General features: G+C 40.1%; 3 protein-coding genes across 3 annotated transcripts; all 3 read left to right on the top strand.

The window, feature by feature from the left end:
- The first annotated feature begins 119 nt into the window (after positions 1–119).
- Positions 120–4,346, top strand: setdb2 (SET domain bifurcated histone lysine methyltransferase 2). Its single transcript, XM_051066117.1, has 12 exons — positions 120–735; positions 1,149–1,262; positions 1,477–1,569; positions 1,659–1,708; positions 1,741–1,833; positions 1,907–2,200; positions 2,273–2,601; positions 2,677–2,846; positions 2,916–3,284; positions 3,625–3,800; positions 3,897–3,985; positions 4,061–4,346. Exons 1-12 carry the CDS (start codon positions 684–686, stop codon positions 4,242–4,244), a joined length of 2,013 nt encoding a protein of 670 aa, XP_050922074.1. The 5' UTR covers positions 120–683; the 3' UTR covers positions 4,245–4,346.
- Positions 4,347–4,503: 157 nt separating this feature from the next.
- Positions 4,504–8,782, top strand: creg1 (cellular repressor of E1A-stimulated genes 1). The gene is made up of 5 exons (XM_018667147.2): positions 4,504–4,912; positions 6,314–6,433; positions 6,537–6,650; positions 7,098–7,186; positions 7,454–8,782. Exons 1-4 carry the CDS (start codon positions 4,607–4,609, stop codon positions 7,182–7,184), a joined length of 627 nt encoding a protein of 208 aa, XP_018522663.1. The 5' UTR covers positions 4,504–4,606; the 3' UTR covers positions 7,185–7,186; positions 7,454–8,782.
- Positions 8,783–9,098: 316 nt separating this feature from the next.
- LOC108877184 (T-cell surface glycoprotein CD3 zeta chain) lies at positions 9,099–27,300 on the top strand. The gene is given in 10 exon segments (XM_018667149.2): positions 9,099–9,203; positions 9,921–10,079; positions 22,978–23,039; positions 23,041–23,076; positions 24,121–24,165; positions 24,319–24,384; positions 24,467–24,499; positions 24,633–24,686; positions 25,121–25,150; positions 25,362–27,300. Coding segments are annotated over 9 exon segments (453 nt in total). The 5' UTR covers positions 9,099–9,203; positions 9,921–10,018; the 3' UTR covers positions 25,428–27,300.
- The last annotated feature ends 15 nt before the right edge of the window (positions 27,301–27,315 follow it).

Here is a 27,315-nt window from a genome sequence, read left to right as displayed (position 1 = left end):
AGTACGGTGGTCGGCGGGGGTCAAATCAACAAGCGAAATACAATTTAGTATATTGCCCTGAGCGTTGACTTCCAGACAGACACGCTTTGAACAGCAAACCTAATGTTTACTTCAGATTAAATATGGAAGCATTTAAAGTGTCTCTGTTTGAAATGATCAAAATATTCTGAAGATATAAACTGTCTAAGAATGATAAATGAAGATATGTGAACGTGGAGGCGCCTGGAAGACGAGTAAGAGGGCAAACTTTCCTCATGTCAGTCTACGGTGGCCGTTACAAGCCAATTTGTTGCGAATATGTAAATCAGTTCATCTGCGTGTGTTGAAAACGAATGGCGGCGGATTGTTTGAAACACACTGAACGATGAAGTTTTAATTAGCGGTTAAATGTTATAAAAGATCCCGCCCGTGTTAATGTTGCGCACATTAGCGCTTAGCTGCAGCCGTTAGCTCGATTAGCTACTTAGCGGCTACCCGGATGAATGATTAAAAACTGTCAGCTTCATTTGAAATGGAGAAAAAGTTAAATTAAGTTGACTTGTCTGTTCGGGGTCGGTTGTTTATTTGTGAAGCTGTTGGTATAAGTGATCGTGCTGTTAAATCAGGTTTTGCCAAGGTTTACGCGTAGAAAGTGTTTGTTTTTAGCGACTGAGCTAAGCTAGCAGAGAGCTAGCAGGCTAACGATGCTGTCTGCGGTGGAAATGGAAGAAGAAGCTTTAGATGCTGAAGATGTTGGTAAGGACGTGTTTTTGATTTAAGGATTTCACAAGACTGAGAAGGAGGTTTACAGAGTCTCTCTGTTAATGTAGTCCAGATTTGACAAGTCCACGGGTTGTGGTTTTGATTTGAGATATGGTCTGATGTGGTCTAGATGGAAAAAGCAGCTTTTTGTGTATTTCCACAAATAGTATAAAGGTTTACACATCTGAAACTGGGTTTCTAACAATCCTTACACTCTCCCTGTTAATGTAATCCAGAATTGATAAGTCTAGTTGAAGTGGATTGATCTAGATCTGGTCTGATGTCTAAATGTTCTGTTCATGTTTCGCCTTGAATAAAGCATCATTTAACTACAGTAACAGGAGCAGAGTCTGTTGTCAGTACAAATGACTGATCAGTAAAAGTATAAATGTGAACTTGTTTTTCAGAACGGGCCCGGGCGTTCTGGTCTGAGGAGGATGTGGATCAGGTTTTCAGTCGGGTTCTGGTGTATCTGGATCACCTGAAGAGAGTCCTGAAGAAGAACACGGCGACAGATAAAGGTTAGACTTTTCTCTTCAGCTCTTCCTGTGATCAGCAGCTGTGTTACACCTGTGGTGTCGTCAGGTGAGGTCTGGAAGAACCAGTGGCTGATGGGAGAATTTTCCCACTGGCGTTGGGGCGGATCGTCCCTGATCGACCTCGAGTCTGTATTTGTTGTATTTTCTGTGATTCAGAGGCGTCAACACAAACGTCTGTTTCCTGTTTATTGATCAGAGCTGGTCCAGTCTCTGAAGCTGCTGGACTCTCTGGACCTGTCTCTGGTCTCCAGTCAGGACTCGTCTGTGGTCCAGGTGGTCATCGGCTCAGGTAAACTCAGACTTTTATTCTGAAACTCTGTTGTGACGGTGGCGTCGGGGTGTGTTGAGGTTTTTATTTGTGTGTGTGTTCGTGCTCAGGTGAGCTGCTGCCGGCTGCTTTCCCCCACCACAGTCCCCCCTCCTCCCCCCCTGCCTCCCCCATGTCTCCCTGTAAGGGTCTATCCGACTCCTCGGCGCCTCCCGCAGGCAGGAGGAGCTGCTGCCTCCTCTGGCCACCGTCCAGCTGCACTACCAGCTTCACTCCTGCTGCAAGGTGACCCTGAACGCACCACACACTCACTCACACACCACAGATGGCCGTGTTTGTGACCCTGTTCTCTCTCTAGGCCTGCATGTCCAGTTTACCCAGCATGCCTCAGTCCTCGCCTCCGTTCTGGGGTCAGAATCCCCTGAAGGTGCCGCTGCTCTGCGGCTTCAAGAGGCTGAGCGCCGTGCCGCTGACTTCACCAGGAGGGGGCGGGGCTTGGGACTGCGAGCGGCCGGAGCCCGAGGAGGTGGAGGAGGACGGAGGCGTGGAGGACTGGGACGTCGTTTACAAGGCTCCGTGCGGACAGAGCCTCCGTAACCATGACGACGTGATGCGTTTCCTATTGGCTACAGAGAGCTACGACGTCCTGCAGGTCGGTCACGATGCCTTCAGGGATTGTCAGGAAACTTCCACCACAGGATAACCACAAGTGTTTTTCCTCCAGGTGGACTTCTTCACCTTTAACCCCTCTGTCCGGTTGGACCCCCCCGTGGTGCCGGGCCCGCGGCGTCCGGAGCAGGACCTGAGCCGCGGCCTGGAGCCCACGCCGGTGGAGCTGTGCGTCGGAGACAGTGGCGCCCGGCCTCCGGAGTTCCGCTACAGGAGGGAGCGCTGGCCGCACGGCTGCTTCCTGAGCCGCGGCGCCGCGCTGTTCAACGCCTGCTGCGACTGCACCGACGGCTGCACCGACGCTCAGAGCTGCGCCTGCGTCGCCATGACCGGAGGAGGCCGCCGCTACACCCACCACAGGCTGATGGAGCCGATGCCTTCTGGGTATTACAAACACTGACAGCTCTTGAACGTCTCATCCTTCTGTTGTGTCCTGAATGTGTGTGTTTGTGTTGTCAGGTTGTGCGAGTGCGGGCCCTGGTGCAGCTGTGATCGAGCTCGTTGTCAGAACCGTCTGGTCCAGAGAGGGATCAGAGTCCGGCTCCAGGTCTTCCAGACTGAAGACCGCGGCTGGGGCGTGCGTTGCCGTGACGACCTGGACCGCGGCACGTTCGTGTGCATCTATGCAGGTGAGGTGGCGTCAGACGCTGAGCTCACGGCTGTTTGAAGTTCAGATTAAACCCGGTTTTGGTCCTCAGGTGTGATCCTGCGGCGGGTCCAGACTCCGGCCGAGCTGCCGCCCCCGAAGCTGACGAGGGCCGACCTCCCGTCGGACGACGAGGTGGAGGTCGTCACCGAGTGGCTGGCCCCGCCCGTCCTGGAGGGGCGGAGCAACCTGCTGGAGACCCCGCCGCCCGTGTCCCCGCCCACCTCACCGCCCCTGCACGTCCCGGTGATCCAGAGACCCGACACCAACACCACCACCACGCCTCCGGACAGAGACAAGGTGCCTGCTGGTCTCAGTTTCTCTCTGTTGGATTTTCATGTCAAATCAATAACCACGTTTTTCTTCCTCAGGGTCCGACGGTGCTGGTGGGAGGTCCAGAGCCTGTCGTCTCCTTCAGCAGGTACAGAAATAACAGATCACTGAATCATATCTTATGACACCACTGCTCCAGAAATGAAGACTTAAAAGAGACTCAGATCCTTCTAGGAGTCTGGTAGAGATATATAGAGTTATGGTTCTTCCTCTTTAATAAAAGGCTCTGTCTCTGTAGGAATCCTCTCATCATGTCACACACTGAGATTTCAAAGGTCTTTTGTTTTTATTATTGTAACGTTTTAGTAGAAACTTTGATGTTTTTATTCTTCAGGAAATGAATGGACTCTTTATTAATCGGACAGTAAATGTTTTTTTTTAATTCCCTCTCGTTGCTGAGACTGATGTGATTGGATGTTGTCCGTCAGGTGACCAGCCTCAACCTCAGCAGAGGGTTGTCACGACGACAGCCGGTCCGGTCCACGGTCTGAACGGTTCCAAGGCGGAGACGAACAAGCCGAGGAGTCTGAAGAGAGCGGCGAAGGCAGACGACGTTTATGTTCTCGACGCCAGCAAGGAGGGAAACGTCAGCCGCTTCATTAACGTGAGTTACCATGGAAACCAACGCTAAACGAGCGAAAACAGAGATGAAATAATAATAATAATCGTACTGACTGTGACTCTGTCTCTGCTGATACAGCACAGCTGCCGGCCGAACCTCTTCATCCAGAACGTCTTCACCGACTCCCACGACCCCGCCTTCCCCGTCGTCGCCTTCTTCACCAGCAGGTGAGGAGGAGGAGGGTCAGCTGTTTGTGTGTTTGTGTGTGTGTGTGTTGATGACTGGTGTGTGTTCCTCTGCAGGGTGGTGAAGGCCGGCACCGAGTTAACCTGGAATTACTCTGCCGACGCTCGAGCCGCCTCGCAGCAGAAACAGGAAGTGCCCTGTCTCTGCGGCAGCGACGGTTGTCAGGGGCGGTTCACCATCGAGGGAAACCTGTGCGACGTCTGCGAGGTCAAAGGTCAGGGAGCCACGGAGGCCCAGTGACCTCACAAACCAGGTTCAGACACTTCAGCTGTCAAAACACAAACATGAACATTTTCTACTCTTTGTTGTAATTTTTAAAAATAAAAGAACTGAGAAATATAAGCTGTTTTATTTTGAAACTTCCAGGATAGTTTTACAGCTCTCGCTCATGCTTTTATTTTGGAATTCCTATTCGGACGTTGGCCAAGCAGGACTTCCTGTTGGAGCTGTCGTTCAGCTTTTATTTTGAAATTTGAATCGGTCGTCGTAACCGTCAGCGTGGCTTTTATTTTGAAAGTGCGGACCGGATCTCCGCAGGTTGTTTATATGTCGTCTGTCTCCGGTTCTTTTCACCGACTGTCCTTCACACACCGAGTCCGACCATGAGCGTTGTTTCGCGGGCTGCGTGCGTGCTCCTCCTCGGCCTCCTCTGGGCCTCCGTCTCCCCGTCCCCCTCCTCCTCCCCCTCCCGGGTCCGGATCCCGCCTCACGACCAGGTGGCCCGGGTCGCCCGCTTCATCGCCCACCAGTGCGACTGGGCGTCCATGGCCACCATCTCCACACACAAGCCGGTGGTGGGGCAGCCGTTCTCCAACGCCTTCTCGGTCAGCGACGGGCCTCCGGGGTCCAGTTCCGGGGTGCCCTACATGTACCTGACCCGCATGGAGATCTCGGTGCAGGACCTGGAGGTGGGTCTCCTCTAGTTCATGATGTGGTTTTAAAATAAAGTATCACAGACTCACTTTAAACTTTGAACATGTGATTTCTGTTTGTTGCTTCTGTTTCCGTTCAAAACTCCGTTCAAAAATGGCCGAATTTAACGAGTGTCAGTGACTTTCTTCACCTCCTGTGGCGTTACTTTGACATTAATGCATTAACTCATTGTGAGTCTGCAGCGTTCAAAACTCCCATTAAGAAAACTGCAAAATTTAAACTTAGACATCATCTGTAGATTTTCTGTGATGCTCACACACAGTGGTCTTAGTGTCAGTCTGCAGCGTTCAAAACTCCGTTGGAAATATGGTAGATTTTCCTGTGATATTATTAGTTAATATTACAAAACATAGTCTTAAAGTGAGTAACATTAGCTCATATGCATATTATGTTTGCATATTGATGTATTTAGATATGTCATTCACGACTGCGGTATTAAACTGAATTTATGTCATTTATATTTATATTATAATATTTATAATTAAATATAATCTTAAAGTGACTTTTGACCTTTTGACTTTTGAATTAGTTTTTGTGCATTTTTTAAAGTTGCATACCGTAGTTTAGAAATGATTTATCTCTTACTTTATTCCATAATTAAAAAAATAAAAACGTGAATTTATTTATAGTGTATCTGCAGTTTGTTATGTTTTAAATCAGATTTATTGAGTCAGTTTTCTTCATGTTTCATTTCTGCTTCTGTAAAACGCTACATGAAGTCGTTATGAAAACGTGGTTCAGGTTTTATGTAACGGCAGAGTTTCTGCCATGACGCAGCAGTTTTTCACAGAGTGACTCAGCAGTTTTAAAGTCTCATGACTGCAGCTCAGTCTTTGAACTCAGCAGAAACTTTCAGAACATGTGAGACGTTTGATGGTTAATGTTTTAAAAGCCACTGTAAAGACAGAGAAGTTATCGCAGGGCTTTAAATATGTCTTTTAGGTTATGTATGTATGGAAGAGCAGCTCTGCTAAACATGAGTCATAATGAGGCGATTTAATGAAAAAACTGAAAAGTATCACGAGTCAAATTTCTGACATTTTACAACAAGATGATGAGATACCAGGTTATAATTTTACATTTTGATTAAATGTTATGATAGGAATTCAAAACTTTGTAATTTAAGTCAAAATCTTTTTGTTTTATATCAAATATAAATTATATAAAGTTAATTATGACTTTATTGTCTAAAGGTTTTTGACGACAAAACCTTGAACATCAGATTAAAAAAAAAATAGAAACGACAAAATTACTTTTTTATTTTTTAACCTGATCCTTGACTGTCCCTGAACTTTGGTGTTTCCTGATCTTTAAATACTTCCTGAATGTAGCACCTCACCTGTCACACCTGTCCTAACTGCCCCTCCCCCCTGCAGGTGAACCCCGCGGCGTCTCTGTCCATGTCCCTGGCTCAGACTGATTACTGCCGACAGCAGGGCTACGACCCTCAGAGTCCTCTCTGCGCCCACCTCATCCTGTCTGGATCTGTTGCTGAGGTACAAATACACACACCTGTTACACCTGTGTATCCAGGTGATACAGTTTGAGCAGTCATATGACATCCCCCCACCCCACACCCCTCCCCCTCCTGTCGTCCAGGTGAATGGGACGGAGGCAGAGTTTGCTAAGAAAGCTCTGTTCAGTCGACACCCGGAGATGATCGATTGGCCGTCGGATCACAACTGGTTCTTCGCCAAGTTCAACATCACACAGGTACTACTACAAATACTACTACTAATACTACTACTACAAATACTACTACTGATACTACTACTACTACTACTACTAATACTACTACTACAAATACTACTACTGATACTACTACTACTAATACTACTACTGATAGTACTAGTACTACTGCTACCACTGGTTCTGCCATAACAACTACTACTGCTAAAAGTACTGTAGCTGCTACTATTACTACAACAACTACTGTACTACTGCTACCAATGCCAGTGAAAATATGGCTAATGCTAGCACTACTTCAAAGTAATCTAGTAGTGACCTGGTACTACTACTACTGCTACCTGAAGTACTACAGTGACAACTACAACTGAACAACTGAAAATGCTACCATTGCCACTACTGCAGGTACTGCTACTACTGAAGTACTAATATTTGTTACACCTGGTACAACTGCTGCCCTCCTCCATGTTTCAGGTGTGGGTGTTGGATTATTTTGGCGGGGTGAAGACCGTCACTCCAGAGGAATACTTCCAGGCCTCACCGTACAGGAAACACCACTGAAGGTCAGAGCTGCTGGTTCCTGTAGTCCCAGATGTTCCATTTGTAGTTCAACGACATATTAAACTACAACACAAGAATAATTAAAGCCATTTGAGTAGTAGTACTTTTTAAAAACTGTGATAGTGTGTGAAAACAGGAAGTGGTCACTCAGTCTGTCAGTTTCACTTCTTGTCCTTATGCTGCATTTTTAAATTTCAAAACACCGTCAACACTTGATTCCTTCTTGTCTTTGTTGACGATGTGTTCACTGGTTCTGTTTTTCTGCCCAGGAAGTTGATGGTGAACAAGCCGAGGATCAAACCTGTGACTTGGGAGATCTGCTGCAGGTTGTTGGTTTGAATCCCACTCTCATTCTACAGGATAAAATGAAATCTAGAAAAACTTGCTCAGGAGCTGTTTGTTGTTTTGATGAAACACAGAGGATGAAGATATGAAGATGTCTGTTTATGTCTAATCTCTGGGTTTTTACACTAATAATCCAGATCACAGTATTGAACTTCATCAACAGGGTGGTGATTCTGATCGATAAGTTAATCGGTTTTTAGTTCGTTTCCTTCATAATTCTACAAGAAAATATTTTCTTACAGAGAAATTAAAACTTCAATAAGCCTCAGGTTAGAAAATATAAATGTGTGATTATGTTTGTGTGAGTTCAGTTCTGTCATAAATAACATGACAGTTGCAGTGTTGGGGTTTGACCACTGGAGGGAATCATTGAGCTGGTAGTCAAAAAGAAGGAGGGACTCAAAATGTAACTATATTTTTATAATTTTCTGATTGAATTTTGTTTAGAATGAGTCTGCAGACAGACTTGATAACTACATCTCAACACACCAAACTCCATTCACTAAAACAAAGATTTAAGCTGTGTGATTTGCACTTTCTGTTCCTGCACTTTATGACTTTACCACAGAAAAACAGAATCAGAATGAATCTTTTAGAGTAGAAAAGGAGTTAAATTACAGCAGTGTGTTACACATGTCATTATTAAAACTTTAAACAATAATAAGCAATAAAATGAACCCAACACAAATGAAAATATATTTATTTTATTAGTGGGAGTTAAACATCGAATGTATTCATTTAGGATTAGTCTTGACTATACCTTTAATAACTACACTTCCCCTGATTCATTGGCAGGCTGTTTAAGTGTCATGGGAGTTGTTGTTGTTGAAGGCTGATGAAATAATCCTTGATGTGAGGATGAAAGTTCATTCGTTAATCCTTGTAGACGTGTATTTGACGAAAAAACTTAACTCAAGGTCCACTTATGAGGTTTTTCTGTGGCTTTCAACCACCAGATGGAGATGGTGGTTTATCTCCAAATGTGGGTGGGGCTTAACTCCAACGAGGGGTGGGGCTTATCTGATAGTTGTATGGTGGGCGGGGCTTTGACTTCCAGAGTGTTATTAGTTTGATTCCCTTTCAGTAACTCTGATCTCTCCTTCTGAAGCCTTAAACATCATTTTATATTCTTTGTTTTTCTGCTCCTTCATGCTGAAGGGAAATATTTGCCTTCATAGCATCTTTAAGACTTTGCTGTGAAATTTTATTAATGACTGATTTGTATAAATAAAGTTTTGTCTTTAAAAAAACAACTATACCTTTTCTGTTTTTTATAAAAAGTGAAGCTGAGTTTTAACCCTTGTTGATATCTAAACATCAACAACACAAACCATCAGGAAATCTGTTGGTGTTTGTTTTCCAGCTTTGTGTCCAGTGGTGAGTGTTTTTAAATGTGTTTGTCAGTTTGAATGTTGGGTTTTTAAACACCAGTGTTTTGTATTGTGTCATGATTTGATAGAAAAACAAGTTAACCTGCGAAGTAGATAAGAACTAACCAGTTACCAGAACTAACCACTTTTGATAGAAAGTCTCTGTAAGTCCAGGTTTAACTCAGTCGAACTCAGAAGATAACTGTCTATCTTTGAGTTTCATTTCACTAGAAGAAGAAGTTTTCTGGTGTGAGAGAGTCCCAGAGTCGTCTGCTGAGCTGCCTTCAAGAGACCAGGAGGAAAGGTAAAGGTTTAATCTGTAATTCTTCAACATTAAAACGTCTAAAAATAGCTGGAGCTATGTTGTATATGATGTTGAGTTGTGTTCTTACGTTATCCCAAATGTTTTCAGTCATTTTCAAACCTTTAGAAGTCCAGTTGTAATCAAGGTAATGGTTTGTTTGTTGTTTGTTGGTTTGTTTCGTTTGGGCGCCTTTAGATGTCGTCAGTGTTGTGATTGTTAGAGGCGTCAAAATTGACTTTTTATCCTGTTTCAAGCCTCATTTTTATAGTTAGCTCTTTAGATTTTAGTGGTTTTGAACCAGATGAAGAATTTTAGTCGTCAGACTGTCTGGATCTGAAGTTATCAGAGAAACAAGCTAAGCTAACATTAGCAGCAGCAGCTCAGCTCCACCAAACTTTTAGAAATAAAAGACCGCGTAAATATGACAAAGATGCATGGAAATATGAACATTAGTTCAAAGTTTGAGTTCAAAGCTCAAACCGTCGTCCTCCTCAGTCAGATACAGATTAAGATTTTTAAGATTCAGCCTCGGCTCTGTCCCTGCCCAAACATCAAAAAACAAATGAACAGACATGAAAAACTGAATTTCTTTTTCCGAGTGTTTGAACAAAGACTGTGTTGATGTGTGGGAGAGAGATTCGTATACGTAGAGAAATGTGTGTGTGTCACCTGGCACAGCAGCTCCTCACCACTTCCTGTTCCACTTAAAAACGACAGACGAAGACACGAGTTTGGTTCAGTCGTCTCACTTCGCCGCTGGTGACTGCAGCCTGGGTTTGAAGAGTGAAAACGTGTTCTGGGGAAACCAGTTTGGGATGGAGCTCCAGACGTGGATTTCAGGCCTGCTGGTCCTTGCCTCCATGTTCCCCCCGGCAGGTAAGACGCGTTGGACACACCTGAAAACCAGGTCTTTACCCAGAAATCCCAACAATAAGAGGCTTTCACAGATGCACTAAGGTCCCCTATGATTGTTTAAAATTCAAAATCAAAGCAGCTTCATCAGAAATTTAATGGTTTACTTGACTTTTTTCTGTCATTTTTTCACTTTTTTTCTGACGATTGATAGAAACAGAACAAGAAACAAAACTTCTGTGCAATTCTGATTCAAATATCTTGGGTCTTTGATGAATGTTTTATTTTTAAACTGTTAATTTTGCCGGTACAAAGAAAAATATCTGTGTTTTCAACCATTTTTCGAGATAATCAGGTTTGTTTAAAAGTTTCATGAGCACAAGAGGTTTCAAAGACTTTCCTCGACCCACGAAGAAGCCTACAACCGTCCAACTGCTCTGCAAACATAAAAAACAAACAAACAAACAGATAGAAAGAAGATGTGGTTTTTGTGGACGCTGACAAAATGCAGACCAACAAGTGTTTTTCCTTATATGTTTAACTCTGGTGTGAGAAAATTCAAACCATTTCAGCAGCAGAAAATTACAAACCAGTGAAGAGTAACAAGAAGCAGAGAGGCGTCTTTGTGGCGGCCATGTTGGAGGGTCCTGGTTGTACTTGTGTCTGTCTCAACAGATTTGGACACAGTTGATTTATATCAGCTTTTATTGGGAGGAACTGATCAGTATTTGTATCCATCTGATTGATTTTGCATCTAGAGAATATAAAACTGTTCACCAGTAAAACTGTGGCAACAAGAAACGTGCTGCTGTCAACACGTCTGATTAGCATCAACACAAAGACCAAAGATGCACCAACCTGCAGGTTTTTGTTGGTAAAGTTAGCCTGTAACAGCTAAATGTAATTTTTTTCACTCAGGTTTTAATGCCCTGATATTTCATATTTTTACAAAGTGTCTCTGGAGAAAAGAAGATGGACTGTAGCTGAATCTGTTTAAAAAGACATAAACCTGAGTTACCTGCTAATGCCAGCTAGACTTACAAACAGGCAACCGATGCTTCATAGATCTTATGTTTAATATGTACAACACACTATATTACTTTCAAACACAATTAATATATAAATTGCTCTATCCATGTTGCTGAAGTCAGATTTCTAGAATCACATAACGTCAGACCTTTGAACCAATCAAAAGCGAGTGAAACGCTGTAAAAAGTTAGGAAAAATTAGATGTAAAGCTGGTAAATGTGCTTTGACGTCACCAGAAAAACCAGACAGGAAACAACTGTACATCTTAAACTGGTCAAGAGTTAAACCAGTATTTATGTCCAACAGACCAGTACCATCAGCATCAGCTGACCAGTCTCATCAAACTGGCCAAAAACTGGGACATCCTGCAGATTTTAAACCTGCTTCAGATCAGAAGATCAGTTTAAAACAATGATTAGACTCTTTAGACCAGTTTAGACCAACTAAAGTTTATACCTTTACAGACCACGTCAAACCAGAATATTAACTTCCACCTAAAAGCTTAAAAGACAGTTTAGAAATCAAATGTCCAGTTTAAATCATGAAATAATCTCAGATCATTAAAGTTTCAGTCATTAAAAGACCAGTTGTGTTTTCAACCATTTAGAATAACAGCAGTAGTGAAAACACATAAAGTCTTCTCTAAGTAAATCATGTTTCAACAGAGCGACTGAAGGTTTGAATGTGAAGAGTTCACGACCACAACGATCGCCTCCATTTTAGGAACCGATGCAGCAGCAGTGTTTCATAAAACCATGGTTTAAACCAGACGCTTTAAACACCATAATTTATAGGCAGTTAGAGATGTTTGAGGCCACGAGGTTAAGTCGAATAAAATCATTTTAACGCAAGAATTATTTTACTTTCTGTCTTCTCTCTGTGAATTCTGGGTCTGATCAGATTACACCTTTCTAATTCATAACTCGTCATTCTTGTTACAAAGAAGAAAAACAAAACAGAACTTCAGGATGAAATGACGACAGCAGAGATAATAAAAAATTCTCGGTGCTGGACGAACACAATTTGTAAAAAAATAAATAAATAAATAAAAAATCACTTTAAACACATTTGATTTCCTATTTTTTGACACATCTCCAAATTTCACAACAAAATGAAGTTGTCACCACTTAACTGCTGCTTATAGCAAGCTTATAGCATCTAACACTTCTGTGTTTCCTTAATCACTACAGCCTCAACATCATTAAAATGCTTTAAATTCAGACAGTAAGAGTTAGTATCACAGGTTTTAAGGGATTTAGTTACAGTGCTCTTATAATCACAGGAGTTTGGGTCGTTTATAGGATTATTGGAGGGTTATTAACCATAAAAAACAACATTAATTTAAAAAAATAGACAGAACTTAGTAATAAAATGGCCCCTGAGTGACGATGAATGGACAATCTAACACCGTTATCGTTTTAATACATGTCTAAACCGAAGAGATCAATGTTTTATTTTTAAGTTAATTACCAAAGATCAAGATTCAATGACAAAAAAGTCACAAAGTGCTGTTCAGACTAAATATATTTCCTTAATAACTGCTGTCAAAGACCTCACTTTATTAATAATATTTAACCAAAGTCTGTTCTTCATTAAAAAAGGCTGTAAATTCAAATAGCAAAGTTAAATCAGGGATTTTGTCAGCTGTTTTAATGACAGGATTTTAGATTTCCTTTGTATGATTTATTAAAAAACATTAGACTCTAACAGACTCCGTTAAATGACCAACGAATGACGACGCTACATTAGACACAGTCCGCTGTGATCTGTCTAACACTCTAAACCCCTTAAAGTATTATTAGTAAAGGGAAGTAAAGGTTTTATTTTTAGATTACACTCGTTTTTAAGGAATATTTCTTTTATTAAGGATTTGTTTACACAAAAATCTGGTTGAATTTTGCTTTTCCCTCCTAATTTAGAAAGATTACCTTTTATTTTTATCAATATGTAGCTTGTAGCTCTCATACATTAGAAATGGTCCAACCTCTAACATGAATCTAAACTGGGTGGCATTGAAATCATCTTTGTTCTGTAAACTGAGAGCTGGTTTGAAGTATTTTTTTATCACCGTGATCAGAAGTGTGTGAGTTGTAATAGCTGTTCACATCACAGCTCTGTTGTTGTAGTTTGGTGTAGAAAATTAATTGACCACAAACAGTGAACCCACCCCCAAAATTCAGGAAGGAGCTCTGTGGTTTTTTAGCTGTGACTCTTAAAGCTGAGAGTCTGTCCTGAACAGCCTCAGCTCGATGTAGTGGTGATGTGAAAAAGGCTGCTGCGGTGACCGAAAAACATGCACTGTTCGAGACGCCAGTTTCAGTCCCCATCACAGAAATACCCTCCACGTAGACTCGGTCCAGAAAAAGGTTTTAAAAGAGTGGCAGAAAAACCAGCTGAAGACGTGTTCACAGTAGAAACCAATAAGTATAGAAATAGATGAAGGTTTTCAGAAACATTTACCTTCTTTTCTCAGTGAAATCTGTTTCGAACCAAACTGGGTTTTGTTTGCTGTGTTTCTCGGCCTGGCAGCCATCTTTGATAAAGCTGTGAAAAATGGAGGGAGGAGAGAAATGATGAAATGAAAACAGACCAAACGGTGAAAAGAGGCGAGGCTCGGTGGCAGGAAAAGGGCAAAGAAAGGAGAGAAAAGAAAGAGAAAGCAGAGGTGAAGAAACTGAACATGTTTGTGCACAGAGGGCGGTGAGGTGTCCTGGATTATGTCTCAGGTGTTCAGGAACAAACTGTCGACTCTGAAACCACAGCGACACATTTAAAATCACATCCAAACGCTGTTTTCTGAAGCTCCTGACAGAAAGTTGTTCTCCTCAAACAGCCTTTGTGTGATCGTGATAAACTTGAGCAGAAATGAGGCAATATGTGTTAGTTATGCAACTAACTGTTATCTCTCCTGACAGTGAGTTCTGACCAAGATACAAGAAGAGCCTTAGTATGATCATGACTAAATAAAGTTTATTTGAATGGTAAGATGGAAAAAGAAGCAGAACCTTTAAACAGTTTGCACAAACATCACATGATGTGACATTATCTTCACATTTTGGAAACATGTTCCCTCAGCTCAGTTTTAGGTAGTGATGATAAATGTATGTTAACAGTGATAATGATCGTTATTCAAGATAAAATGTCATCTCATGACAACAAGGGCCCTTCAGAAATGCTGAACAGTAACCAACAGTTATTACAGCATCGGCAGTGACAGGGGTCGGCCTTTTGGTCCAGCTAAATTACAGATTAAAAACAAAATCCTGTAGGATATGACAGCATCTTGGAGAGTTGGATATTATTCCATATTAAAAATATCGTCTGTGTAGCTCTTACAATAGACAAAAAAGTCCTGGATCTGCATCTTTAACCAGATCCACACCAAAATGTAATGAGTTCGTCACTGGTCAATGCCTCATCCTTCCAACAAGTTTGGTGCAAATTGGTTGTGTAGTTTTTGTGTAATCCTGCTGACAAACAAACAGATACAGAGAAAATGTAATTGAATAACATAACATAACATAACATGTCACTGATAACATAACCAGGAGGAAGCGTCTGTTCCTGCTTTTAGTTATTAAAAGAGCTTTGTTTTATTTTTGTTAAATATCTACAATTAATATAAATTGTATATTATATAAATTGTTAGAAATAATTTTTTTTAAACAGACGATGATCTCTGGCTGCTGAAAAGAAAATTTGAAGTAACTGAAATATAAGATAATCCTTTATTAGTCCCACAATGGGGAAATTTACAATAAGATGTACATGATGTGCATGATGTGTACAGCCCAGACTCTGAGCTTCATCATCTATTACAGCTGAAGTTGAACGGTCATCACCTCGGGCCGATTTTAGAATCAGGCCAGGTGATGATCAGTTGTCGTTTGAAGGTTGATTAATCACCTGATAAGTCAACACTCAACCGGTTGGACAGTCAGTCGTCTGCTCCGCGGTCTGGTTTTATAAACCGTACTGCAGCAGTGTTCACAGGTTGTGGCTGAAGCCATAGTCTGGACTAAGACTTTGCTGTTCAGATAAAACTGAACACATCAGACTCTATCTTCAGTCTGTGGCTACACAGTCTTTTTTCCTCTTGCTCTCTGTTCGTAGTAGAACTGCAGAAAGTGATGCTGCCTTTCTACATGTAGTCGTCTTGTTTGAACAAATGTTACTGGACTTGTTGGGCTTTGGTTTGATTGGTTCGGTCAGTTGATCTGTACAGTGTGTAGGGATGTGTTTGTGTCTGAATCCTTTCATGGAATCTTCTGAAGTAGTTTGTTTGGTGGAACGAAGAAACAAACTGTTCTTATTTCACTCACAGTCTCAAAATAAGTTCCAGCTGTTTTGTGTAACAAAAGATAAAACTTTTATGAGCCAGTTAGGAGGACTTGATGTTTTGCTGCAGGTCACAGAATATGTTGAAACACCGTTGATAGTTTGAGGCCGATCACTCGTCCTCCTCAGATTATCAGTAGTACGAAGACTTTAACATGATGCACAGATAAATATTTAAACAAAGGACTCGTCATTTCTCCTTTAAATCTGGTATTTGAAGTTCTTAAGTCAACTTTGTAACGTTTAAACCCGTCGGCCATGTTTGTCGGTAACAACCTCGTGTCCTAGGTGTTATGTTTCTGTACAGCTAAACTGTGACAGGAAATCTGTCGAGATTATGTTCACAGGTGAAGTTTGTTTTTTTTTGAATGAATGAATGAAACCTCAAATTTATTAATAGCAGCAGAGTCTCGTGGCGGTGGTCAGGGAGGATGGACGACTGTCAGACCAAAGACCAGGCACACATCCAGATTCCTGTCTGTGGTTCAGACTGAACCTCTGTGGTTCAGGTTCAGGCAAAGATGGTGGTTTGGATTCAGTGTAAATAAACAGGTGAACTTTTTCTGTATTAAACCAGACCAGGAGCTGAGTGAGTCTAAACAGAACCAGGAAACTGTCTGGTTTTACCAACTTAGAACCAGATCCAAAATGGAGTTGGCGATCTCCACCCACCCCCAGCATTGTGTGCATAAAGTTGTAGGTTCTGCTTGCATGGGAGGGTCAGTTATGATGTACAGTGTGAGGTAACATCACATAGCATTACACAGTGTCTGCCCAGATTTAGACAAAATAAGTCCGACGCTAACGCTCCAGACCAGATGAACAGCAGAGTACGTGAGGATGATCAGGTACCTGACAGGACCTGTTGTCATTGTCTTCCTTCCTTCAATATCACATTTCAGCTTCTTAAATTTAACAACAGAAGCTCTGTCGACCTTTGACAGCAGTCAGTCAGTCAGTCAGATCACACCCCTTTCTTTGGGGGTTTTCCAAAGGCGTTCTGGGAAAGGGGAGGTCATGAAGTAGGTGAATTTAAGTTGAGCAAAAAATGATTTCATAAGAAATTAAATTCAAACACTCTGATGCGAAATGTTCCATCAGGCTGAGTAATTATTAGAGACCACCTCAGCCTGTTTTATTTTTGTAGTTTCACTCAGGAAGCTGTTCTCTGAGCAGTCGATGAAGGATGTTCAGCAGGTGTCAAAAACCAAAATAAGCAGTTTAATAAACTGCTTACCCTCTCAAAACCTTTCATTTCTGTTTCCGCTCGACCCTTTTAACCCGTTCGCGCAGTTTCCAGTCTGATGCTCTGATTACACAACAGCAAACACACCTGTGGAAAATTAAACAAGAAAAATATTTATCTGAGTCTCACATTTCTGAATGAATCAATTAAAACTGTATATAACACACATGTCTGCTGCTATCATCCATCTCCACATGAAACACTCTGACGTCAAAGTAAAACTAGTTTTTCCATCTTGCTTTCTGGTGGTTGGAGGTTAACTGTAAATGTTGACATTAATTTCACATTTCAGGAGGTTTGTTCCAGTAATGTTTTGAAAATGTGCATTAATGTAAACTTAACTGAGCGACATGTGTCGTCTAATCCTCGTTACCTTTGGTACTTTTCAGGTCATTGGAGTGACTGTTTGTCAACAGAAGTCAGCTTTAATAATGTTAACTTAAAGGTTTTGTTTGTGGAGGTGTTTGGTTCCAAATGAAGACTTGATTTACACTGACGTAAAAACTACAGCAACATTAAAGTTGTTCTTTATGTTGCTGTAGTTATTTCAGACTTTTCCCTTCTCCGTGCACCGTAGAAATCAGCAGCCGAGCCGATCCTTAAGATCCATATTTTAATTGATTAGGTTTAAGGATCGGATCAGGATCAGGGTCAAAACCAAAGTTGATCAGGACATTCCTACCTACAACTAAAGATTATTTCTGCAATTAATCACTGAACAAGCTCCCACGCTGTAAAAACTACAACCTATTTTCTTTGGCACAAATTATCAGCATTTAAAGTAAAAACTGAAATTGTGCCAAACTTAAAATCATAATGTGTGATTCGTTACGAACAGAGAAAGTTCTGTGACTGTTTGTTTAAATTGTTTCCCTCTCAGAACGAATAATCATGAACTAATTTGACAAAATATAAAATAAACTGTCCAGTTAACTCATCAGTTTCAGTTCTTTAGAAACATTGTTCGCTTATTTGCATATATATCCCAGCATGCATTGCAGTAAGGTTAAAAGTCCAGAGAAATCTTTTTTTGTGCTAATCTAAAAATGTTAAATGACGGAGGCGTCCTTTCATTCATGTCTCTGAGCTGTCAGATGGTCTTCTCCCCGTGGTGAAGACAGGTCTGTAATTCAGACACTTCCTGAGTCCTTCCTGTAGCTGTTTTCACACCTGCCCCTGAAAACTTCATGCACTTAATGTGTGAACGCAAGAGTCCGAACGAGTCGGAGCGGACATTAAACCAACTGTATCCTGCAGGTCTTTGATATAGAGTCAGTGTAATGTCTGATGAGCCGATGTGTGACTAGAACACGTTGTTGACCGGAGAATTTGCAGCGAGCAAGTTAATGATGATCTCCTGCACACTCCACCAAGCAGTTTTTAATTAACTGATTATCCCAACTTTCACCAAGCAGCTTCACTTATAGTCAGGGTTATAAGGTGCTGCATTCAGGGACTCTCTGACCTGGCAGAGGGTTCAGTGACTTGTGAGCTGTATTAATGTTGTGATGGAAAACTTTGCTGACAACTGCAGGAGTTTCTTTCTTTTGTGAATGGAAAGAAGCAGTGGCTGTCACTTGTTGGCAATTGTGATGAGTCATGAAGAATTTTAATTATTGTAAAAACATGTGATTAAGCTTTCCGTTGATGCCTCAGTCAGTTCCTGAAAAGAGCGAAGGCGTGTTTACTTTTGAAAGCTCTGGTTAGTTTGAGTCAGTTTAGCTGATTTTAATACAGTTTCACTGGAAACTAACCTAGTTAATCTCCTCTGGTTCTCTACGTCTGTACTGTAGTTTGTACTTTACTTATGTGTTTCCCTTTATCAGAGGCAATAAACACACCAGGTGTAGAAACAGGTTAATAAACACAGAGTTTGTCTGATTAGTGTAAAATTACAGAGCTGTAGACATGAGCTCATATTCCAGCTGCTGAGCAAACTGTGGATCTTATTTCAATGTCAAGAACAAATAGTCAGTTTTAGTCAGTATTAGGTACATGCTAGGTAAAACTAATGCAGCCTAATCCAACGGACCTGCAGTAAATCAACTTCATGTCAGTTATACTGTTTTTGTTTAAACTGGAAAAACCCTGCTCTTATTTTCAGCTCTTTGTTGTTTTTATTTGGGAAAATTTAGGTGAAGTGTTAATTTTTACAACACTGATGTTTCTAGGGCTGAAACTAATGTAAATTTTTTTATCACTTAAACCAACAATTAACTTTTCAATCGTTAATTTGTTCATAAAATTTCTGATATACTTAGACATACTTAAAAATATAGATTATAGTGGCATGTTTAAATGTCTTACATCTATAATAATACTTACAGCTTTGACTAGGAGCCTGTCAGAGCTGATAGTGTCTGTGCCGTATTACTCAAAAACAAGACGATACAATATTGTCTGTGTATAGTTTTATACAATGTTCCAATTCAGTTCGGTTAGATGATGACTCCTGTTCATGGCCAGAGGCTCAATTGATATGATTAATAATGAAGGTAATAACGGACATGGAGTTGATGAAAGTTTCTAAAGACTGTTTTCTCTGTATTTTACTGCCTGTAAAACCAATGGAGTGACGACTAAATCTCAAGAGAGTTTCAGAACTGTTCGGTCACTTTAACTTTTCCTTAACCTCATTTCAGGGAAAAATACTTTACTTTCTACTTCATCTATGTTGTAGGTGCAGTTAGTTACATGAGTCTTTCTACAACTATTACAGCGATACATTTGCCGTTAATAATTTATTAACGGACGGCATTTTCATGGTGGTTTGAGTGTGCACAGAGCCCATTAGGTTAAATCAAGGTTAAATCTTTGTGAATACTTGTATTTTTCTTATTTATTTGTTTGTTTGTTTATTTGACATTGACAACACATAAACAGTTATACAAGGAAATAATACAATAGATATAGCACATGTATTTCTATGTATGTAGAAGTTACATCGTTGGTTCAGCTTTTGAATTCAGGGTAGAAGTTGTTAGTTTGTGTGTTTGTACTGGATGTACAGGATGCAGGTTTAGCTCCTTTAGTTCAGGTTGCAGGATTTTATATGTGATTTGCGTTTGATGTCTTTAAGTCAGACAATGTTTCAGAAGTCAAATTTTCAGAAGAGTGAGACAGAAAAAGTCCACGTCAGTTGTTGTAAATATGAAGTTTTTGTGTGACATTTGTGAGGATGAGTCTGTAGAGACATTACATTATGTAGATTTTATTTTTCAATATTCTAGCATTTTCTTGCTTTATTAATCATAAAGCCTGGTGAAAATTAATAATTAAATTGATTAGTGCTGGAAGATGTGCTCAGATCTTTTACTTAAATAAACCTAAACTCAAGTAAAACTATGCTGAGTATTTGTTATTAAAACTACTATTACAAAAACAAACACCACATGGTAAAAATAGTCCCATAGGCCCATTTTATAGTGTTATATATAGATTACTATTACTGATTACTAAGCTGTATTTTTTTTGTTAGCGTTACGGCTCCTTAATTACTCCATATCTACTGTACTAAACACAGCTCAGTAGTTCAGTCCATTATTGTTCAAAAATCGTTACATTATAAAAACAATTCTCATATATTTGGAGTATTCATGACAGTTTTTATTAACATTATATTTACATGATGAATATGCTTATTATCTTTTAATGTCTTACCTCTAAAGCGTAACTTTTTTTAAAGGAGGTCTGGTACAGGTCTTTATACCTATGTAAAACTGAGCCGATCATGTGTATCCACTACTACTATACTAATACTATATATACTAATACTATATTAACAGCTGCAGTTACTTCAAACTCAAAAAATAAAATTGATGTGGTCTCATTTTATGAATAAAACATGCTTAAATTGTAACTTTTGTAAAGGAGATTTGGTACGAAAAATATAAAGATGGCCAGTAGTTTAGTAGAATTTTATTACTAAACCTGTCACTTAAATTGTATCTTTTTTAAATGAGGTTTGGTACAGGTCTGTATGCCATTACTTTAAAAGCTGTAATTTACTTCAAATTTGTATTTTACTTTAACATCAAATATAAAGGTGTCCAGTGACATGTGAATTACTTTTAACACTGTAAAACTGACAGTAGTTCAATCTGGTTGTGATTAAATTGGACCTTTTTTAGCAGAGGTCTGGCACAGCTCTGCATGCACGTGTGAAACTCGAGTGCATGTGAAACTCGCCACACTACGTTTATCAGATTACTCACCAACCTCGACCACACACACACACACACTCTGACTTCCTGTTGTGTTTATATTCGGACCAGTATTTGCTCATATCTGACCAGATGTGTCGTTTTAGGCCCCAGCCCTGATAAACGCTGAAGATACCTTGGTCACCATGAAATTGGAGATTTTAATCGGTGTTGCCATGGGCGACAGGAGAGCGAGGCAGCTGATGTTGTGATATCTGGTGTGACTTGTATTGCAGAGATGTGGGAAGTGGGTTTATTTTGTGTTTTGAGGTGAAGCTTGTCGGACAGAATCACCTCCTGAGAGACAGAACTCAGGGCAAAAACACTCCATTCTGCAGCAATGTGAAAACAGATTACTGTCCAGTTACAGTTGTTAATCGTTACCGTTTGTTTACTAGTTTTTATTAAAGCTGGTATCAGATCGCAGGCGAAGGTCAGAGGAAGAGCAACCAGCCCAGTTAAAGTTAACGTGATCAGCAGATAGACGTATTCCTGGAAACTTGAGATGAAGAGGAGAGTCTTCTTTAACCACACAGATAAAACTGTAAACCTCTAGTGTTAACAGAAGAAGAGTTAATGGAGTTTGGTGGGAAGATTGTAACAAACAGACCAAACTGTTGTTAATTCCTGATATTTACGTCAGTTTCCTGGATATCAGAGATGAACGCTGTAACTCATGTAAAGACTTTTGTAAAGTCTTTTTAACTGATCTACAGTTCAGCTTTACTCTTGAACTCTCTGGGTCTGATTCCAGTTTATGGTTAAATAATTATATCATGTTTATTTAAGTCATAAAAAAATAAATAAAGATTCTAACTCATTTATAGACACAATACAAATACACTGAATTTCTCAGCATAGTTATATTCAAATAAAACGTATTAGCTTCAACTGACAGATGTATGGTGGCCCTGAAGGTCAAAGCACATGAAAATTCTGTTTTATAAGCTGAAACTTTTTTTTTCTTTTTTTTTTTTTCTTTTTTTGGCGAAATGTTGTGTTTTGACCTTCAGGGCCACCGTACAAATGAATTCAAAGACAGGTTTATATAATTGACTGGAAAGGTTGCAGGTTGAAGCCTGAACTAATCATGCCTACTTTTATTTCACTGAATTTTCCCTTATTACAATTTGTACAAAGTCATGAAAACATTCAGAGAATTAAAACAAATTAAAATGTGGTTATCAGGTAAATAATCTCCTTAAATTTTCCCCTTTTTCAAATAAAGTTTCAGTGAGTTTGAATTGAGTTTAAGCTGCTGGTGTGGATCTGACCTGAATGTTTAATGAGGTTTTCTGAGGTGAGGAGAGACGACATACAGTTTCTTTCAGTTTTACTAACACACACACACACAGATTATGTATATACACACACCCACACTGAACCACACATGAACACACACCTGTCTGTTAATGGAGCCACAGCGAGCGCTCGGCAGCAGCTGAGGAAACCACTGAGCTACATCACACAGTCACAGGAACATGACGCCTGTTAACTCTGAGCCGGAGCAAGAAAAGAGAACAGTTATTTACCTTTTAAAGACTCAGATTTCAGAGTCTGTACAACACAGACAGGAAAACGCAACAACACACACATTAATTTACATCTCTATATATCACTACCAAACTCCATTGACAAAAACAGGGATTTAACCAGGAGCTGCTGGAATACCACTGCCTCCATCTGTTAGTGTGTGTGTGTTACTGTGTGACTTTCAGTGGTGGAAGAAGTAATCAGATACTTTACTGAAGTAAAAGTACCACACAGTAACACAGACACACTAACAGATGGAGGCAGTGGTATTCCAGCAGCTCCTGGTTAAATCCCTGTTTTCTGTCAGTGGAGTCTGGTAGAGATATATAGAGATGTTTCTGGTTAAACTAAAAGGATCTTCCTCTTTAATAAAAATCTCTGTCTCTGTGATTTTACAGTCTGTAGGTTTTGGATTTTTTTTCCTGCCCTCTTTGTGTAACAGGAAGAAACACCTTTATTTGGCCTCAGTATAAATCTGATATCTGACCTGATCCATCTAAAAGCTCTGGTTTCTAAAGAGTCTGATAAAGTCGCTGCATATATGTGTCTGACCTTTGACCTCTGACCTCCACAGAGGCACTGGCGCTGTATGACCCTCAGCTCTGTTACGTCCTGGACGGCTTCCTCGGCCTTTACTGGCCTCATCATCACCGGCATGTTCATCAAAGAGAAGGTCGGTAACACGCTTCGTCTGCATGTTGCTTTCTCATTTTCTTACAGGTAAAGTCCATCATCGTGGTGTTTTTGTTTGATTAGAATAAGTAGTTTGTATCTACATAGGGAGTGGGTCCTCAAACAGTGACTCTGTACAGGAACCTTTCGCCTTTTTACATCGTATATGAAGACGAGAGGAAGGAAGGTGCGAGTGGTTACTAGCTAATGCTGCGTTCATTTGGAAGTTTGAAGTCGTAACTGGCAGTGACGTCACCTCCGAGTTGACCACATTCCAAACATGGACGCTCACAGGAAAGTCTTTGTTGTTGTTGCTCTTTTGGACACTTTCTGAGCTGGAAATCCGACATCAGGCCTACGCCCTCACTCTCACTTCATATTTTCAGTTCATGAGTGTGCCCACAACGACTGGTATCGAATCATTAAGTAAATTATAAGAACCAGGGCGTTGACTCAAAGTGGTCGAAAGTGTTGAACAACTGACACGTGAAATATTTTGGTGACAATCGCAGTCAAAAGTTGCAGTCGTCATCTGATTTGAGACAGTTGTTCTAAAGTCGTCCAAGTTGCGAACAGTGAACTGTGAACCATTCTTTGATCCGGCCCAGGACCCCGATTTGAAAGCCCCTAAAATACTTTAAACAATTTGGAGATAGATTGCCGCCATTCGCACCAGAAATTGCGCTTGTTCTCCGAGTAATAACTCGATAAAGTCTGAACACAAAGACATGAAACACATATTTTTAGATTCAGTGTGACTTCCACTTCCTCAGGATATCATTATCACTGATGTTCATCGAGAAGCACCCTCATAAGTCAACTTTGAAATCAGAGTAAAAAAGACACATAGCTGCAGAACTTCATTCAGAATCCTCCTGTTTCTAACTTTCCTTCAGTATCACCCTGATCCACTGAGAGCTGTCTGAACATCCATGGACACAACTCAAACAGGAACTGATCACAGTGAATTTGGCTTCTTTTAATGGAGAGTTTGCTAAAATAGAAATGTTTGTGTTGAATAACTGTTATTATCCTTTTTCTGTAGTTCTTCAGATCCAAAGGGAAGGTGGTGGACGAAGGCCTCTACAGCGTGAGTCACTACGACAACACAACAAACACAAACACACACAGTTCCTGTTCAGCAGACGACTACATGATGAATCTTCAGTCTGTTTCATCTTCACGTTGTACAGTTTGAGTATCTCCAGGTGTAAAAAGCTTTGGTTTGTTGTGTTGTGTTCAGGAGCTGCAGGGTCAGGACCCTGGAGGCTACGCTCCGCTGATGAGAGACGCCGAGAGAGGAGGAAGAGTGAGTTTATATCTGCCTCATCTGTTTATTACCGTTTGTCAACATTACAAAGGTTTATAAAGTTTATTTAAATCTGTTCTAGAACCGCAGAGTGGCTGAAGACTCCACCTACACGGTAACCAACACAACCATCTCACACGACTTTATTTCATTTTGTAGATAACATCATGTTACTAACTTTAAAATAACATTATTGTAGAAGTGTATGTACACACACATGACATGATGTTTTTGTTTTTAATTTCCAGGACTTACACAAACGTACAGATGGAGAATATAAGGAGCTTCCTGCTAAACGAGAGGTGAGGACGTCAATGTTATTTACTAAAAATAAACTGAATGTTCATTTAATTCAAATTAATAACATCTGATGTCAGAATTCATTCCTGTTGTTGAATTATATTTAGTAGCAATACCACACCACAGAAATACTCTGTTACAAGTAAAAGTACACAAGTAGTCAATAATCAGTTATCACATTTTATCGACTGATCGCATGTTTCCAATGTAAAAGCAGCTGAAAATGGACATACTCAAGTCAAGTACAAGTACTGAGTAAAGTTACTTAGTTATTTTCCACCACTGAGTGATTCTGAATTATTCAACCATTAAAGTTTTTACAAGGTTTTATTTTCTTTGATTCATTTAACAGAATCAGTAGATTTAGATTTATTGAAGTATTTTTGTGTATTAATGTGTATTTACTAATACAGTTTCTGTCTTTTTTTTCGTACAGCGTCACAGGAAGAACGAGCAGGTTTACCAGGTGAGTGGAAACTGAAAAAATAAAGATTTACCTGTCGGAAAGTTGATGTTTAGTTCAACTGAAAAATGAATAAAAACATGTTAGATCAGATGAATATTTCATCGTCATGACTCTGTTTACTGTAGCTAACAAATGGTTGGTTGATTGATTGATTGATTGATTGATTGATTGATTGATTGATTGATTGTTGGACTGGTTTCCATCTCTTCAGGGTCTGAGCACGGCCACCAGAGACACCTACGACTCTCTGCAGATGCAGCCGCTTCCCACTCGCTAACTCCGTCCAGATGTCGTGATCCTGAATCTTTTTCCCTCTGCCCCTCACTTCCTGTCGGCCTCGACACCATCGTCTGTTTCTGGACAAATTATTTGGCTGACGTTTCTTGTTTAGTGACGACAGGACCGCTGACGCTGACAGTTTGACTTTGATTTGATTTGGTTCCAACAGTTCGAACGAGTCTGAACAGGCCAAAGACTTTTTCATTGGTTTCATTGGTTTAGGTTCATTTTTTTAAACAGTTTATCATCGGGACGTTTTTTCCATTTTTCCAATGACTGGTAGGTAGAAGGAAGTAAAGTAATTTAGAAAAATTAACACAAATCTGCTTCATTTTCTCAGAACTGACTTTAACATGTCAGAGATCATGTGACCATCACGAACATTGAACACGAGTGAGCCGTCAACTAAAACTTCACTTAACTGATAACTGATATTTTCTTTTCATTTCCTCGACTCATTAAAGCTTTGAAACTGGAAATCTTTTAATGCAACAGATGAGGCGTTCACTGACCGTTTAACCCCTTTCTGCAGCAGCAAACAACCTCTACATAAAACTACATCAATTCTCATAGAACCATAGGTTTTCATTGAAGAAAACATTTCTTTAAATCAATTAAAAGCATCTTGTTGTTTAAAGGTTTCATGGCATAAATTCAGAGTAAAAACTGTTTCTTCTTGTTATGAGAAGAAATCAAGGTCAAGGTGAAGTTTATGAGGAAAATTCAGGTGGTAAAGGTGCAAAAAAGGACAAAACAGTCAAATATAAATGATAATAATTTTCTTGGTGGTGAAATAAAATGTTTAAACAGTGACACACTCACTTCTGATTTCAGGTATTTGTAGGTTAGATGTGTATGTTGTATGATATGTATCTTAGTTTTGTATGAGGACCGTCTGGCATCCACACACCAGGCAGCGCTGCAGAGAGGGGTTAAACCAATAAAACAGGAGAAATATTCAAAGTTTCAGTCGACTCTAAATTTATTGTTGGGGGTGGAGAAGCTGCTCGGACTCACAGCCCGAGAATCTGCTGAATCCTGGCTGCCGGCTTGTTTGAGAATCATCCGAGAGATGTTTGTGTAGAACTGTTAACTCCGTCTTAAATGCTTAAAAACGCAGGTGGTTTGACTCGACCTTCAGGGACAAGCTACAAGAGCAGAGTTTGGTTGATGTTAGAGGAGTCATTTTCCACAGTTGTGCTGTAAATAACAAGATGTAAAATAAAAAGGCATCAGAAACCCAATCTGCAGATAAAGCAACATGTGAAGGCTGCAGTGCTCTTCACATTTATCTTAAACAACTTGTTGAGTTTAACTAAAATCTGGAAGAAATGGAGCCTTAAAGCTGCACCTGTATGGAGCCTTAAAGTGTCAGTCTTAGATAATATGAACCCTTTAATCACAGAAATCACATTTAGCTGCATTGGTATGAAACGTTGAAATTTTAAACATTTAATTCAATCCACATTTGGCTTATTGCACCTTCAAGATTTTACTATAAAATTAAAAAAGTGTGCTTCAGCTTTAAGTTTCCCTTTTTTCCCTCTTTGAAAGGTTTAATGTTTTATTTTCGCTATTGATTGCTTTGTTTTTACCATAGTGCTTATATACGGTAATTTAGCCGAAATCTCTCTGCTGATCTTTTCTTTTTAAAATCCACTTTTTTGTGTCAGTTTTGTTTTCATTTGACACAGTAGATGGTTATTATGAAGGTTATTTCCAGTATCTTATAGGTCTGGACATTTGTTTTGATATTTTCCTGAGAATTTGTGCTTTAATAACAATTATGTGGATATTTCGCTTTAATGATAATGCTTATGATTCCTCTGGAGAAGCTAATCTGAACTATAATAAAATGTATTATAAAAATGTCTCCGCTGAAGATG

The sequence above is a fragment of the Lates calcarifer genome, linkage group LG7_2 (genome assembly GCF_001640805.2).
Source record: "Lates calcarifer isolate ASB-BC8 linkage group LG7_2, TLL_Latcal_v3, whole genome shotgun sequence".
Lineage (NCBI taxonomy): Eukaryota > Metazoa > Chordata > Actinopteri > Centropomidae > Lates > Lates calcarifer.
The sequence above is the reverse complement of the archived record's forward strand: the minus strand, read 5'-3'. Positions and strand labels throughout refer to the sequence as shown.

Coding starts and splice junctions, on each gene's coding strand:
- setdb2 (XM_051066117.1), top strand. CDS start 684: ATGCTGTCTGCGGTGGAAATGGAAGAAGAAGCTTTAGATGCTGAAGAT. Junction 1,263..1,476: donor GAACACGGCGACAGATAAAG/GTTAGACTTTTC, acceptor TTTATTGATCAG/AGCTGGTCCAGTCTCTGAAG. Junction 1,570..1,658: donor CCAGGTGGTCATCGGCTCAG/GTAAACTCAGAC, acceptor GTTCGTGCTCAG/GTGAGCTGCTGCCGGCTGCT.
- creg1 (XM_018667147.2), top strand. CDS start 4,607: ATGAGCGTTGTTTCGCGGGCTGCGTGCGTGCTCCTCCTCGGCCTCCTC. Junction 4,913..6,313: donor TCTCGGTGCAGGACCTGGAG/GTGGGTCTCCTC, acceptor TCCCCCCTGCAG/GTGAACCCCGCGGCGTCTCT. Junction 6,434..6,536: donor TGTCTGGATCTGTTGCTGAG/GTACAAATACAC, acceptor CCTGTCGTCCAG/GTGAATGGGACGGAGGCAGA.